General features: G+C 40.7%; 1 protein-coding gene across 1 annotated transcript in view; it reads left to right on the top strand.

Moving 5' to 3' along the window:
• Positions 1 to 2800: 2800 nt before the first annotated feature.
• RNF10 (ring finger protein 10) overlaps positions 2801 to 16825 on the top strand; it is a 29938-nt gene continuing 15913 nt past the window's right edge. Inside the window, exons 1-3 of the mRNA XM_010969591.2 lie at positions 2801 to 3097; positions 11065 to 11261; positions 15726 to 15925. Of these exons, the coding sequence (XP_010967893.2) occupies positions 2941 to 3097; positions 11065 to 11261; positions 15726 to 15925 (554 nt within the window). The 5' untranslated portion in view covers positions 2801 to 2940. The remainder of the gene's footprint in view (positions 3098 to 11064; positions 11262 to 15725; positions 15926 to 16825) is intronic.

The following is a 16825-nucleotide window of genomic DNA, read 5'->3' as shown; positions in this document are numbered from 1 at the left end:
GTAAGTCACAACCAGACATCATTCAGCCTCCCTCTCCTGCTATTACAAAGCTACATTTCTAGCTCCAGCTGGCAGGCCACGAATGTTTTACTTCAAACCCAGATTTTCCTGTTCTTTTGTGTGGAATGGGTAATGTAGACCATCTTGCCCAAGAAAGGATGGAGGTGGTGAGTTTTACTTGGATTTCTGTATGTTTCTGCTTTAATTCTCTTTAAATACATGTTTCCTGTAAATGTTTCACAAAGAGAGAGCGCCAAGGACCCTACGAAACTATTTTGAAAATGAAAAATCTCTTCTTGGCTTAATGTAGCCTGACAGATGGACACCTACCGCTTTCTTTTGGAAGAACTGCACTGAGATTTCTCTCTTTCCCTCTCTTTTATTTTTAAGAGTGATAGAAGGAAGGAATGATTCACATATGTAATCAGAGTTCTAACATCTTTGTTAAAGGAAATAAAAAATCATCAAGGACTCAGTATATCTTCCACATCTAGTCATACATAAGAATGGACTTTAGGATTTGGGCTGGTCCCGGACATCAGATTAAGTCTTCAGGCCAGCATTATGTAGTTATTCTCTTATTTCAATATGATTTGTAGGGGGAGGAGAATACTGTAAAAGGGAAAGCAAGATAAGGACTGGTGGAGGGCATTTAAGAAAATTTAAAAATATGAGATTAGTATCTAATTTCCTTTATCCCAGTTAAAACTGTTAACTTCAAGAAATTGGTTGACTTGTACATACTTAATGTTTTGCATAACATGTGATGATTAATAAGGAACCAAAAAGGACCCAATTAGGGGAATTTTAGGATTCTGTCTATTTATTTGTTTATATATGACTGCTGAAATTCTGCTCATCCTACTATGCTCAGCTCAAGTGACATCACTTATGGGGAAACCCTCCACTAACCCTTCCAATTTTTTGTGCCTCTCTCCCTGAGGCCTCTGCTCTGGTCAGCATTTTGTGTTAACTTTATTAGAATCTCCATCACAGTCTTCCACTAATGTATTTTGGAATTCCTGTGCTCAACAAAGCACCTGGCATGTAACAGGTTTCTAATTAGCTAAGTTTAGCCTTATTTAATCTTATATTTATAAGAATTATTTGCTCATTTTTAAAACTGTGTTTCCATGATTCTTTGAATCTCAAACTGCTATGGTTGGAAGGAATCATTTATAATTTTCCAAAGTATAGTTGGGTGTCATATGACTTCTAAAATACATATGTGATTTTTCTAAGTATCAGTGTCCATATCTGTAAAATGGAGAACTGCTTATATTTAGGTAGTTAAGAACATCACTTTTTACCTGTGTGATCGTGGCGAATGATGTAAGTTTTTTTAAGCCCTTTTCCTTGTCTTTAAATTTGAGTTATTGTGAAGATTAAGTGTGATATTCCATATCAATTGCACAGAGCAGGGTCTGCTAATGATAAGCACTCAATGATAACTATTATTATTAACAATGAAATGAAATATTGACAATGATTTATATTATAAATGACTTAACAATAAAAGCAAGTAATTGTGTGAGGAAGTGCTGTAAAGTTGTAATAGGGAAGAAGAAATCTGACTCCATATTAGATCTGTTCCTTTAGCTCTAACCTTGTGCTCTGTTTCCTATGTTTGGTCATACTGGTTCTGCATCTTTTGTAAAAGACTCTTGCCTGTAGCCTGAAATATACAGGATAGCCCATTCTCAAGGCTCTGACCTTTAAGTAAAACACTTTTCCATTCATATAGAGATAAAAAGTTGCAGAGCAGAGAATAACATTTGTCTTGTTGGAGGTTTACCAGGAACACCGTGACCTCACCTAGGTGGAACAAAACATAGCATCCTAGGTAGACCTGCAAGAACAAAGCATTCTGACACCAAGTCTGCAACAACTAACCACATCTCCTCAACCTTTTAGCAAAAAAGGAGCCTGAATTGTGGCTTGGGTAAGATGGTTCTCCAGGACGTACGTCTGCCATCTTCTCAGTCTGCTGACTTTCCAAATAAAGTCATTTTTCCTTGCCCCATCGCTTTGTCTCCTGATGTATTGGCCTGTCTGCAGTGAGAAGAACAAGTTTGGACTCGGTAACAAAGTGATATTAAACGTAAGGTATTGTCCTTAATACTGCTATTATCATTATTATTGTTATTATTAGGACATTGAATAAGAGCCATAGATAAATTGATATTAATACTAGAATAAGAACTATAGGTTAAACAATGAGTCAATAAGAGAATTCCACAGTTATTCCAATGTTTGGATGCATTATTATTAGTAGTATATACTATTATTATGCACATTAGTGTACTAAGACTAAAACCTGTCCTGCAAGTCGTCTTATCCTGTAAGACTTCTCACCCATTGAGGAGAGGGGGAAAAAAAGGAAAACACCCACTGGACCCGGATGTAGGCAGAAAACTACGTTTCCCAGCATGCTGCACTCCTACATCACCACTATATATACTCCATCCGGGTTCTTCGAGATGCTGTTTGGCGACTCGTCGCCATTCCCGGAGCAGCTCGGCCTCGGCCCAGAGGCGAGTGTTGGTCGCTGTGTCGGAGACACTTGTCCCCGACACCAAGACAGCCAGCCCTCTCCCCTGCCCCGCGGCGGGAGAGCGTGTCCGGCCGGCCGGCGGGGCTCGCGCACCCTCCCTCGCCTCCCCTTCCCCCGCAGCCTCCGCCCCGCCAGGCCCGGCCCGGACCTCCGAGCCCCGGCCTCCTCCTACTCTTTCTTGGTCACCGCCGCCGCTGGGCTTAAGAGCCCTGTCTGCCGCTTCTCCTCCCAGTTTGAGAAGCCGAGTAAGGAAACAAGGAAAAATGTCGCCATGAAGGCCGAGAACCGCTGCCGCCGCCGACCCCCGCCGGCCCTGAACGCCATGAGCCTGGCTCCCCGCCGCGCCCGCTCCGCTCCGACCGCCGCCGCCGCCAAGGCCCCCGTTGATGCCGCAGAGCTCCCCCAACGCCGCCGCCACCGCCTCCGACATGGACAAGAACAGCGGCTCCAGCAGCTCCTCCGCCTCTTTGGGCAGCAGCAAAGGGCAGCAGCCGCTCCGCTCCGCCTCGGCGGGGCCTGCCGGCGAGTCTAAACCCAAGAGTGGTAAGGGCTGGCTCCTACGGCGGTGGGCTAGGGGGCCACTGCTTCTTACGCTAGGGAGGATCCTCGCTCGGGTGTCTGCTGGGTCACCCAGGGACAAGCTCCGCTTTCTACCATTGTACCTACCTTTCTCTTTTTCCCATGGCTCCCATTACTTAAAATTAACACTCAGTGAGCACTGTACTGCGCGGTTTACGTAAATCCTTGCGTTAATGCTCGAAACAGCTCAGTGAAGTAGGTGCAGTTCTTACCCCATTTTGCGGATGAGGAAACTGAGGTTCAGAAAAGGTAAGGTTACCCAGACTAGTATGTACCTCGCAGCAGGCCTGAAAACCTGGTTTGTCTGACGCATCAGTGCTCTATTCTAAAACCACTAAGTTGATCTTCCCTTTAATGTTGAATTAGCATTGAACAGTGTTCAAACTTAAACAGCAGAAAGTGGGGCCCAAAGACTGGTCAAAGTCAAATCTCATATTGAATAACCTGCCCCTAGATCTCCCCAGATGAAGAGGACTTGTCTTTGAATGGCTTTGTTTAGTGTGCAGTAGTAGTTAAGAGCGCAGGCTTTGCATTCTTTATTTTTAGATTTGCCAGACCTTGAGTGTCTCAATTTCCTTCCCTGTAAAGGTGAAGATAATGAGAATTAAATAAACTTAGAAAATAAGTGAACTAAGGGCATAGGAAAGTACCTGACACCTGTTACACATCGAATGCACATCATGCCTATTTCCCTGTGTTAGGTTAGGGCAGTTAGTGTCCTTTTATGAAGATTTTGTTGTTTCGGTAGTCATGTCTCAATATTAAGTTATGACCATCGTGATGATAATAGCTACCATTTATTGAGGTCTTATCGTGTGTCAGGAACTGGACTAGGCTTTTACCACTTTTATCAATACTCCAGTCACTAACCTGTCCAACAAGGTGGAATTGTTCACATCTAAAGAAGGAAAAAGCTGAGAGGCCAGGAGTTGAGTTGGTAGAGTCTGGAGTTGAATGTTCTCAATCTTACTTTATAGCCTGTGAACTCATCTCTGCTCTTTTTTATTGTGATTGTTATAGCAGTATTAGGAAAATGTTTTTAGTGGGAGTGGGGATGTGTGGCCCAGGGGAAACATTTGGAGTCCCCAGATGTGGGGCTCCAGATGTTTAAAACCTCTAAGATTAAAACTGTAAGACTGACTTAAAAGCACAAACAGGAAAAACACACAGGCTGACTTGAGTTCAGAGTTTATCTGCTGGAAGAAGCAAATTTGTTTATCGGGTGTGTCGAGGACTTCTAGAGCCTGCTTTTGGAACCCAGGTGGAGACCAGCTGTCTTGATAATAAATGAATGCTTTAAATACCTAAGCGAAGATTAGTGTGGACTCTCAGGCCGCATTAGGTAGCGTTATGCAGACTCATTTGGGGGTTTTGCACATGTGTAGCTTTATCACCGATCCCCCAGATAGAGACAGAGGTGTGCCAGTCCTCTTGGCCAGTGTTGGATCCGATTTAGAGGGGTCTGAATATTTTTCATGTAGTTGATCAATAACTTTGTATTTGCATTCTAGTCCTATATGTTAGATTCTGGTTCTCCAACTCTGTGAACTCTCAACTAATTATTCTGGGGCTCTGGTTTAAGCCACTAACATACAATCATGAGTCAATTGGAATACGTGCCTTAAGTTGATTTATTCTTTAGTGAGGCTGTAGGTAAAAGTTTGCAACAACCCAAACAAAATAAAACAACAACAAAACTGAAGTATTTAAGGCATTTTACTTGTATTGTCCCTGACTGTGAATAAGTTGATTAGTGGAACCAGCTCTCATTACCCACCAGGATATAGAATTCTATTGTAGTTTGACCAAAGCAAATATTTGTCAGTGTTTATGTTTCAGTCAGACTTGGATAGAGTAAATATTCTTGGGTTCATTCTGACTAAAAGTGATTTCTGTTTTTGTTTAACAGTTAAGATACATAAAATACTCTTAAAACACTGTTCACCTTAATTGAAAACTGAGGAAGAACTAAAAACTCATGTAAAGGACTTTTTTGTTGGGTTTTATGAAATACACAAGTGTGCCGTCTGTAGGATTAGTTTCTGTTTAGTGTGTTTGTAAGAGAGCTTGGCCATGTTTGCCACTGCTAGTGCCTACTTTTCTGGCTACTGCTATGTATATTCCCTTAGCAAAAAGGAAGGATAGGTCTGTAGCTAAGAGTTCTTCCCTGTTTGCATTTAGGAACAAATTCAAAGACAGAGTAAGGCGAGATTAAAAATGGCTTAGGAAATTGGATATTGGCTTAATTTTTAAGGTTGAACTGAAGGTATCATGTGCTGCCTTAAGAACATGACATCTTAAAAAAAAAAAAAAAAGACAGCTGAGACCAGTGCTACCACAGCAGATGTCATCCGGGCGTCTTCTACAGTGTCTTCTACTTCTGGGTGGTCGCTCTAGTAAAAGTAGATTCAGATTTGGTGTAATTCCATGAGAAAGTTTTCTGTAGGATTTCAAAAGCTGACTCAACGCTTGATGTACTTGATTCAACTGACAGTTGTTGACAGGCCCTCTTGAGTTTAGGAGTACTGAGTTGAAGGAAGAACAGGAAGAGTAAGGTGAAAAGACATGACTTGTCTTTTTGTTATCAAAATAATGAGAGCAGGAGTTTTTCAGTTTTTAAATATTTAATTTCCCTTTTTCCACTCTCCTTTCCCTACCTCACATGATAAAAAGAAAGCCTTTGGTTTCTATCCTCTAAACTATGTGTGTAATAAATGGTCATTAGCGTCCTAGTTACATGATTAATGTTCTTGAGCCTTTGTTCCTGTGGCTGGCTTACGTTCGCCCTTGCACACAGGAAATAAGTAAATTTGGCTTCTGGGATTTACTTGATCTTTCCGGTCAGATTGGCATACCACAGTTTCTTTGCCTTGGCTAATTGCTTCTAACATTCACATAATGCTCCTTTTCTTGGATCTTTTCCTACGGCTTTGTTCCAGTAGGGCTAAGATTCAGTTGTAAGAACATTCAACAGTGGATATCCCAGGAATGTAGCCCAGAGGAGAGAGGTGGGTTAGGGTTTGGGGAAAGTTTAAGAAAGAGCAAAGAAATTAAAAAGAGGCAAGAGAGAGGCCAGATTGTTTACGGGCAAACAATGGACCCTGGCCTGAAACCAGGCTCTTGCCCCATCCCCCTGAGTGGGGGATGGTACTGCCATGGAGGTTACAGGAAGGTCGGGTGTTATGAAGCGGTTATTTTGAGGTTGCTGGTATGAAGCACTGTCCTGACACTCTTCCTCTTATTTCGGTACCAGAAGCTGGGTTACTAGTGGTAATCTGCCTTGAAGAAAGCCTTTGAGTTTTAAACAGACCTGGAGGTTTTGATGGCTTTGAAAACTGAAGTGACTTGAAGCCATCAATAAGAATCACTTAGAGAAGTTATAAGAATTTCCAGGCTTGTTGGCTGGAGTCCTTGGTTTCTGTGGTTTTGTTGGAAGTCTAGTAGGTGCTCTTGATAGGAATTTTAGGTCTGTTAATAATATGCTTGTAAATAATAACGGCAGCTATGTGCCAGCCACAGTGATAGGCATTTTACAATTTTCTTTTAATCCTCATGATCCTGGTGGAGGAGGGCAGGATTAGCCCTATTTTATAGACAAGAATACCACGGCTTAGTTAGAGTGATTTGTCCCAGTGAATTCCTAATAAGTCCTAGGCAATATTCATAAATACACCTTTGCATAAATTCACTTAGCAAGCAGGTAACTTACTGGCACATGCATCATTCCTGATACCATCTCTCTCCCTTTCATTCAGAATTACTAATTTCAGCTGGAGTCAGTTTGTTGTCAGTTGGTTCTGTAGTAAGGCCATATGTTGCCCCCCTGGAGGTGCTTGTCAGCCACTCTGGATGATGGGTAAGCAACTTGCTTGTGACTACAGGATGAATCAGCAGCAGAAACTTCCTGGCTGGTATTGTGACCTCTAGGCTGTGCCACCTGTTGCAACTATAGCTAGAAATGTTGATGATGCCAAATAATTTACTGAAAAATTTATGACCTGTGATTTGGTAATTAGGGGGAAGAGACTGAGCTATGCCGTTATTTGGTAGAGACCTTTCTCAGGGAAATATGAAACAACTGAGACACACTGGATTAAGTTTTCAAGTCTTGTTGAAATTTAACTAATGGTCCATTTTGGAATGTGTCTTGACAGAAGTTCTTGGCAGTTGTTCTCAGCTCTGGCTGTGTCACAGTCTTCTGAGGACTTTTTAAAAAAAATCGGGATGTGAGGGCTCTTCCCTAGCAATTCTTTCTGATTTTTTAGGTCTAAGTTGGACCTTGGCATCCGTAGTTTTAAAAGTCTCTGCAAATGATTCTCTTGTGCAGCCAGGATTGAGAACAACTACTTGGAAATTTAAAACTTTCAACAGAGAATATGTTTCTCCTAGGAAGTTTGTTTGACTTTTTTTTGTCTGTTTTCCAAAATCTAAAGCAGATCACCTCATACTATGTCCTATCAGAGAAAAGAGGACAAATTCTACCCCAAGTTATTCACATATATATCCTGGCAAGTTACCTATAAGACATCTCAAAAACAGCACTCTGAGTTTTATCTCCGGGTCCCAGACCTGACTGTACCTTCAGTCTTCAGCTGCGTGTTGCCTGAGTCTAGAGATAAGAGCCAGCCTCTCACTTTAGGTGTCTGACTTCATGTCTGTAGGTAAGTGGAAGACAAGATATGAGGGAGTTGATTTTAGCAGCGAAAATCATGAATCCTCTTGTGGTTAGTGGTTGTAATGTTTCAGAAGTGAGCACTTCACTGTCAGAGCAGTTCTGTAAGCATTATGAAACTGTTTCCTTGCCAGTGTGGTAATAAGTGAAGAAATGAAAACAGCCCTGTGCTGAGTGTTGGCTTACTTTGTTGAGCCCTTTTTAAGTGTAGACTCTGACTTTACCTAAATCTGTGCAATCTAAATCTGTTAGGTCTTGAAAGCAGCAGGGTCACAGTGCAGGATCATCTGAAATAGTGAAATAGTCTTGGATAATGAGGTTTGGGGAATATGTGTTTTCTGGCCATGCCTATCCTCTTCATGAAACTGCATTTAGTTTCATGGTAAAGTTAGCTGGGGTTCTGTATCCCTCTGAATTTTCTGCTCATTTGAAATCTTATTATTAACGAATTCCACAGATTGAGGGGCAAGGCAAAATTTGTATGAGAGCTGAAGCCTCACTTTCCAGTTGTTACCACTGATGCCATGTTTGACAGTAACTGTTGCTAACTGAAGTAGTAGGTAAAAGTCTAGTTCTTAAAATCTAATTGCAGATTAAACTCTGGTCGCTGTCCCTCACTGGGATTTAAAGGAAACTGGCAGTGTTTCTTTGACCATCTGCTCTCAGTTTACAGTGCTGCCATCTCACATGACTAATAGCTTGACTCCCAGGTTGTAGTTCGGTCAGGTTTGGAGAGGATGGCATACCTCTTATTTATCCCATGTAGTTGGCAAGCTGAGTGTGAGATGGTTGCTTTCAAAATTTGGACTCTGGTTTCTCAGCTAACGTTCCTTTGTCTCTGAAGATATGCTTCACTTTGGATTTATTTACTGTGCTGTAAAATTAGCTGGTTATTACTTGTCTAGAAATAATTTCTTCTAGGTGCTTACAGTTTTTTAATTATCTAAATAATTAATACATAGAACAGTAATCAGTCAGAATCTTAGAGGGTGAGACCTGAGCGCAAGACTCCCTTGAAAAACCCATCTCATTGATTCCTACAAACTGGTAGGATTGAGAACCACTGTATTAGGTAAAAGTGAATACCTTCAATTCCTAAAGTTAACTGTCATTAACAGCCTTTTTTGTTGCCTTTTCAGACATGTTTTTATCAATTATATATTTTTAAGATAAACAGGCTTAAGCTATCTTGGGGTGGGGAGGAGGTTTGTAGTTTTTGAGGCTCATACTGCAGTCTTCTTAACTTTGTAAACCATCACCTCCTTTAAGTTTGAGAATAAGCCTAATGAATTACTTCATTAAGTGTCCCGCAACTTCTCTTCTCTCTGGTATTGCTTTTAAAGTCATTTAAATTAGTATACAGACTTGATTTGGTCAGGTTTCTATGTTGAAATAAGGCTGGTTGGAGTGAGTGAAGGGACAAGAAAGAGAGATTAGTCTGTTTTTGTCCAAAGGCTAATTTGGAGACCTCTTGCACCCTTAGTTATTTCCTTGGTAAGGTTCTCAGGTTTTATTTTGCACCGTCCCCCTCCTTTTTTTGAAGCTAGTGAACTCTGGCACATCTTAAATGTGTCTGGTCAGGGTTCTTTGTTCAATTTGGAACAAAGTAATCTATGCACTTCAGCTCCTCAGTAGAAAAAATGGAGCGAAGAATACAAACAAGCTGTTTACACAAACTACAAATGGTCAGCAGACGGAAAAAATGTTTGCTGCTAGTCATCAGAGAAATTCAAATGTAAAACAAACTATTTTGACCCTTCAATTTAACAAAGTTTTTTCAACTCAGTATTATAAACAATGTAGTGAACTAGACAATTCTCTCTTAGAGTGTTTTTAGAATATGAATAAATTGGTATAATGGTGCTGAAAAGCAACTCAGGATGTGTAAAAGGCCTTGTGGTCATACTGGATCTCTTAATTCCCCTTTGAGAATGACATAATCATACACAGAGACCTCTGTATGAAGAGATTCCCAGTATTACTATATTAAATTAATAAAAGATTAGAAGCCACCTAAATGTACAGCAGTAGGGAATTGGTTATGTCATGCTGTAAGCAAATGGACAACAGTGTGGCCAGTAATCATGCTTTTGAAGCCTAGGGTGTATGAAAATGCTCATGGAGTAATAGATGGAAGATAGTATATTTTGTTTGCCTGTCGTTCTGTGGAAGATGTGTGGTGAGTATATAAAATGGACGATAAAAGGAAATATACACTCCATAGGTTGGTATTCTGTGGGTCCTATTATTCTGGATTCCCAAATTGAGTAACTGTTCTTTTAGTTGGAGAAAAAAAGCAAGAAACAGTTTTTAAAAGGATATAACTTACACTGATATACTGTTAGAGCCCAATTCCTTTTTTTTAATTTATTTTTTAGCTTGATTTAATGTATACTTTTTAATTTCTTTTATATATATTTTTAAAGTATAGTCAGTTTACAGTGTTGTCAATTTCTGGTGTACAGCATAATGCTTCAGTCATACATGAATATATATATATATATATAATCTGTTTTCATATTCTTTTCACCATAAGTTACTACAGGATATTGAATATAGTTCCCTGTGCTGTACAGTATAATCTTGTTGTTTACCCAATTTCTTTTGTTTTATCAATTTTTCAGTTTGACCTCTAGAACATATGTAAATATTGTTTTGCTTTTATACCTCTTGAATATATATCTGCTGGGACGTAGGCCAAAGCTATTGGAGTATAAAATCTAGCTATGTTGTAATTTAAGGAGAATGTCTTCTGTCCTGCTTCCAGATAAAATACTTTTTCCTAATATAAATAGGCTGTTCCTTTTTTATTACTCTGTCAGAATGGACTTTACAGGAACACTGATTAAGTTCTGTTATAAAGAGAGACATTGTGAACTGAAAGTTTATATGGTCCTGTAGGAGGGACCCTTTAGGCTTCATTAAAACAAAACATCTTACTTTGTCATGTCTTGCCCAAAGCACTAATGCTCTGGCCCAAACCCAGATTTCTTGGAGGCTGTAGAAGGTCCCATTTGCTCTTGTTTAAACACAGTTTTGTTGAGAGGTGGAGAACTATTGGCCAAATATCACTTCTCTTTTTTGTTTATATAACTTTTATTTATTTTTTAATTGAAGTATAGTCAGTTTACAATGTGTCAATTTCTGGTGTACTGCATAATGTTTCAGTCATACATGTTCATATATATATATATATTCCTTTTCATATTCTTTTCATCCAAGTATCATTTCTTAACTAGTTCTTTCATGTTTCTTTCAGATGGAAAGAACTCAAATGGATCAAAGCGTTATAATCGCAAACGTGAACCTTCCTACCCCAAAAATGAAAATTTTATCAACCAGTCCCGTCGCTCCAATTCACAGAAAAGCAAAACTTTTAACAAGATGCCTCCTCAGAGGGGTGGCGGCAGCAGCAAACTCTTTAGCTCTTCTTTTAATGGTGGAAGACGAGATGAGGTAAGACATTTTAGAATGTCCTTTTTAGAACATAAGAAGCATGATTTTTTTCCTTCCACCCCAAGTTTACCAATAGTTGAGGAGAGGGGAGCAAAAGGTAGAAGAATAAATAACCAGAGCAGTCTTGAGTAGTTGAGGATTAACTAGGTTTGGAACTTTGCCTCCTTTCTTCCCCTGAAGATTATGAAAATTTCCATGGAGGAAGAAGACATCATAATCATGGATTGTGAAAAATGACAGTAAATTTGGGGTGCTTTAATTCTGTGTAGTCCTTTTATTACCATTCTTGATGTATAGGTACCCTTTGGAATATTTAGGTAATCAAATGACATTAATTAGTTAGTGACATTTACCCTACAGTATCTAGCAAAATGTAAAATGCTATTTATCCTTAGTCCCAGTTACTCTGATTATAGGGATTTCTTAGATACCCTTCTGTAAGTGAATAAAGGCTTATGCACAAGGGGGTTACGTATAACTGCAGACCTATGTACTACTGCAGCGTTGTCTGTAGTTGCAAAATTTAGGAAACAACCTAAATGCCATCAACAAGGGGCTGGTTAAATAAATTGTCCTGCTGTTTGAGTGTTCCATACTATGTAACCAGTATGGAATAAGATTTAATGGAAGAATTTATGGAAGATTCATTCACTCGCCTACTATGCACCAAATACCATTTAGACTTTGGAATACCACATTGGGTAGGGCTTACATTCTAGTTTGGGGAGACAGTAAAATCATCATGTAATAAATCCAGTGGTAAGTGCTTATTAAAATGTTAAAAAGTGGACTGAGAGTGGTAAAGGAATAGAGAGTAACAGTACAGTTTTAGGAGGTGGCTAAGGAAAGCTGCTCTGAGGAGGTGAAAGCTTCTTTGAGGACTCTCTGAGTAGAGTCCTGAATGAAGCAAGGGAGCACAGCATACAGTTTTGAGGAAGGGTGTGTAAGCCAGAAGGAGTTACAAGTCCAAGGGACCAGAGGTGGTAATGTTTTTGGTGTATTTGAGATAAAGCAAGGAGGCTACCATGAGTGGAGGAGAAGTAGGAAATGAAGACAGAGAATAACAGAGAGGGGTCAGATCACATGGGGCTTTGAAGGACTTGGTTTTTGTTCAGAGAGATGGGAAGCTATTGGGTTTAAGAAGAGAAGTAAGGTAATCTGACTTGCAGTTTTAAAGAGGAGAGTGGAAGCAAGGAGACTAGTTAGGTTATTAAGGTATTCCTGGTGAGAGTGATGGAAGCTTTGAAACAGAGTGATAGTGGTGAGAGGTCAGATTTGGGGAGATATTTCAAGGTAGAACCAACAGGATTTTTTTTTTCCCAACAGGATTTTTAAATAGATTAGATATGGGGTCTGAGCAGAAAAATGAATGACATGTTTTTGGCAGGAGCCGAGATCAGGTACCGTTTGCTGAAATGGGGAGGACTTCAGGAGGAGTACAGGGTTTGGGGGTGGGGAGGGAAGGGGGCTATGGAGACAAAGGCCTTCATTTGGAAATGTTATATTTGTGTTGAGATGCCTATTGGATCTCTAAGTAGAGATAGGCTGTTAACTGAGTCTGGAGTTCAAGGAGGAGACCCAGGCTAGAGAGCTGTCCAGGTACCCCTAGTGTCTGCAGCTATGGAGCTAAGTGAGATCATTAAAGAGTCAGTGTTGCAAAAAGAGACTAGATTGAAGGACTGAGCTGTGAATCAGGGTGATAAGGAACCAGCAGAAAGGGAGGAAGAGAACTGAAAGCCATTTGGAGAAAGTGATCAGTTTTGTCCTGTACTGCTGATAGGCTGAGTAAGATTAGGATGGAAAGTTGACCATTAGATCTGAAGATGTGAACGTAGGTTAGATTGTTGGCCTTGAGCTGCTTTGATGGAGTGGTGAGGACAAAAACTTGTTGGGCATAGATTTGTAGAGAATGGGAGGATGGGAAGAAGAAACAGCAAGTTTAGATAGTTACTTTCTAGTGGTTTTGTTCTATAGGGGAGCAGAGAGGTGAGGCAATAGCTTGAGGGGAATGTGAGGTCAAGAGAGATTTTAAGGTTAGAGAAATTGCAGCATACCTCTGCTAATGGGATTGTTCTGATGAGAGGGAAAGTGTGATGCAGAGGAAAGGGGGAGAATTGCTGGAAGTGTCCTTGAGTTCTCGAGGAGTTGGGATCTAGTGCACAAGTGGAGGAGTTGACTTAGGAGCTTTGCCAGGTCATCCGCAGTAGTAAGAGGAAGGCTGACTACTGGCAGGAGGGTGTAGGAGTTCTTTTCTGATTGTTCTTACTGGCTCAGTGAAATATAAAAGGTGAGCTGAGAGAGGAGGTTTGGAACCTGCGGACTGGAGGAGTTGTCTGGCTGACTGGGGAATTAATGGAGCACAGAAGTATAATAGGATTGCAATATGATCACCAGGCAGCATGAGGGTCTGCTTCAGTGAGATGGGTTGGTATGGTGTGGTGTGTCCTTTAGCTGTGTTTAACTGCTCTGATGCTGGTGTGAAATAGGCAGAGAGTGGTTTAATCAGGGGAAAGTTTTGCCAGGTGAGTATAGTCAACAAAGAGAAGGGGGCAGTGGACCACAGAATTAGATCCAAATAAGGAAAGAAAATTTGGGGGGTATTGGATCACTGGTTTGGAGATCCTAGTGGGGGTGAAAGTTGTTGCGATCAGAACTAATGGGAACAAGCTGAGAAAGGAGTGAGTTGCTGGTAGGGTGCTCACAACTAAGATGGTGGAAGAGGTTGCAGTTGTTACCAGATGGTCCAGACTGTAGAGCATTGCCGTCCAGTAGAAGTGCTAAGCCACATATGTAACTTAAAATTTTCTAGTTGCCCCAGTGAAAAAGTGAAAACGATGAAATTAATTTTAATGTAGCTAATCCAGTATAGCTAAAATGCTGTTTCGTGGTACGGCACTGGCTCAGTAGCAGTATCTGGATAGTAATGACTGCTTTATTGGACAGCACAGTTCTAGATGGTATGCTCATGGCGATGGGTGGTGGCGGTCAGGTGGAGGGCAAGCTGCTTGGAGGAGAGGAGTTCAAGAACTGAGAGGTGAGTGTGTTGGAAGTGTAGTCAGGAATTATGATGAGCAGTATCAGAGAGAGACAGTGCGCCAGTTAGGATGAAAAGATGACGATGGAAGGTTGAGAATGTATGGGATTTTGTGAGGCGAACGTAAGCTCTTATCTATAAGTTTGGGGTATGGGGTGGAAGACTGATTAGGGGAGACAGAGAGAGCCCTCTGGAGATGAGTGTCAAGTGGGTGAGAGTAAGGGATGACCTGGCAGTCTTTGGATTCCTGTGTTGAGTTACATAAACAACTTGGGGGAGGTGTTGTCTCCCAAGATACATTGTTAAGATAAAAGGAAATTGTCTAACTGTATGCTATTCACTGTGCTCAGTGAAGTCCTATACTGTGAGTCTGTATGCATAGAGTATCTCAGAGGGTGTCTTGGTTGTCCCTCCAATAGAAGGTGTCTTTGGATTCTTTATCACGTGTGTGCAGATGCTGCTCATTAATCTCTAAGTCTGGCTTACTGATAAGCAGCAAAAGCCTTAAATTTGCATTTCCTTTGACAATAATTCCTACTATATATTCGAAAGAATTGTAGGTATTTAAATATTTGTGTACAAAGATCTATCCAGAAGTGTGTTTATCACGGCATTATTTTGTTAGTGGTGGAAAAGCCTTGAACAACCTGTGTCCTACACTAAGGCATTATGGTATACCCATATAATATAATGGTGTATAGACACTTAAAGTGCCTGTTTACTAGTATTTAGTGACAGTGCCAAGTGCGTATGACATTAAATGGGAAAGTTACATTAAGAAATGCACTAGCTGACTTAGAGCAGATACCTGTACCACTTTAAATGTTAAAGAGGACCGAAAAAGCCCCAATATGATAAAGATTTCATCTTTGTGTGCAATGATATTTCTCATATGTGATTTGTCGCCCCTTTCTAAACTGTTTCTGAATCTGCTGATTGGGTTTATTTCTGGACACAGGGATTGTCTGCCTACATGTTCTGGTTCTGCCGGTTTTAATTAACAGTGAATAGCAGTGTATGTCTTAGGCAGGAGGTCTCTGGCAGGATCCTGAAGCCTATGGCAGTTAGCAGCTGCCTGCAAGCCACCTCCAGAGTGTAGTTCTACAGACTCACGTTTGCCAGGAACAAACCAGAGAACAAGTAGCTAACAAGAGTGAAGGTGTAGGAGTCTTGTGGGACTGTAGAAAGATTAATCCGTTAAGTAAATCTTTGTATGTTACAAAGCTCTTTTCCCTTCTCCATTCTCATCTAGGTCTTGGGTAGACATTTGCACTACCCCTCCTTAGGAAGATTATTTACTAAATTCAAGCCTATGTCTTATTTAGTTAATATTTTAAGCCATGTAGAGGAGGGGTTGTGCTGGTTTCTGCTGTGAGTCAGTAAGTGTCATCCTAATCTAAAACACCCTGATTCATTCTCATTCTCTCTAGGTAGCAGAGGCTCAACGGGCAGAGTTTAGCCCTGCCCAGTTCTCTGGTCCAAAGAAGATCAACCTGAACCACTTGTTGAATTTCACTTTTGAACCCCGTGGCCAGGCGGGTCACTTTGAAGGCAATGGACATGGCAGCTGGGGGAAAAGGAACAAGTGGGGGCATAAGCCTTTTAACAAGGAACTCTTTTTACAAGCCAAGTGAGTACAGCTCCTCTTAGGAGGAAAGTGAAACTGAGCCTCTGGGCATTTGTGGTGCCTGTTTTAAACTGCTGTGGGAGACAGGCAGAACAGATATTGATCTGGCTCTTTTTCTTTTTCTTTTTTCTCCTTCTCTTTCTCCCTCCCTCCATCCCCCAACCTTCTTTCTTTCTTTTGGCAAGTGTTGAAAACCCATTTTTCAACTTGATGTTCTTGGTGCTTAAACGAATATAATGCTGAAATAAACATTAAAATTAAATAAGGCTTTAGTATCATGATGAGGTAGTAAAAGTGTTCGCTTTGGATTTGGACCCAGATTTGAATCTTGTTTTGGCCTTTGACCTTGGATAATTTGCCTAACTGCTTTGAGATTCAGCTTTTCCTCTATAAACGAGGAGAAATTACTTAGAGAATTGAATGACAAGGAGTGCCTGGCATACATTTGCTCAGATACTGGTCCCTTTCATTTCCTTTTGTGTGGCGTTATTTATAATTTGAGATTTGACCTTGGATCTAGACTGAAGTAACCATTTATTATTTTACATAAACTGGTACTCAGATGATTGAGTGGGAAGTCTTTTCTACTGCCTTGAAGAGTAGCTGTGTTCTGAGGGAGGAAATCTGGCTTCCTTCTGGTTGGTGGGGCCATAGTCTGGGTTAATTTTAGTTCAAGGGAGGCCTACAGGTGGCTTGGCTGGGCTTGGAAGCAGAAAAAAGAGAGTTTATGGATTTAGACTCCTGCCTGCTGAATCTTTGGATTCCCTCCAGAGTCAGGGCTTGGAACTGAGGCTGAAGTCCTAGTTCAGTGCTTCACAAGCCATGACTGCTAATGGCCTGCATATGATTTCTAAGTGAAGAAATGATGGATTTCTCCTGAGGGTTTGTTGGTGGATTCTGACA

Source organism: Camelus bactrianus, chromosome 32, assembly GCF_048773025.1.
Source record: "Camelus bactrianus isolate YW-2024 breed Bactrian camel chromosome 32, ASM4877302v1, whole genome shotgun sequence".
Lineage (NCBI taxonomy): Eukaryota > Metazoa > Chordata > Mammalia > Artiodactyla > Camelidae > Camelus > Camelus bactrianus.
Note: the sequence above shows the minus strand (reverse complement) of the source record. Positions and strands in the feature narration are given on the sequence as shown.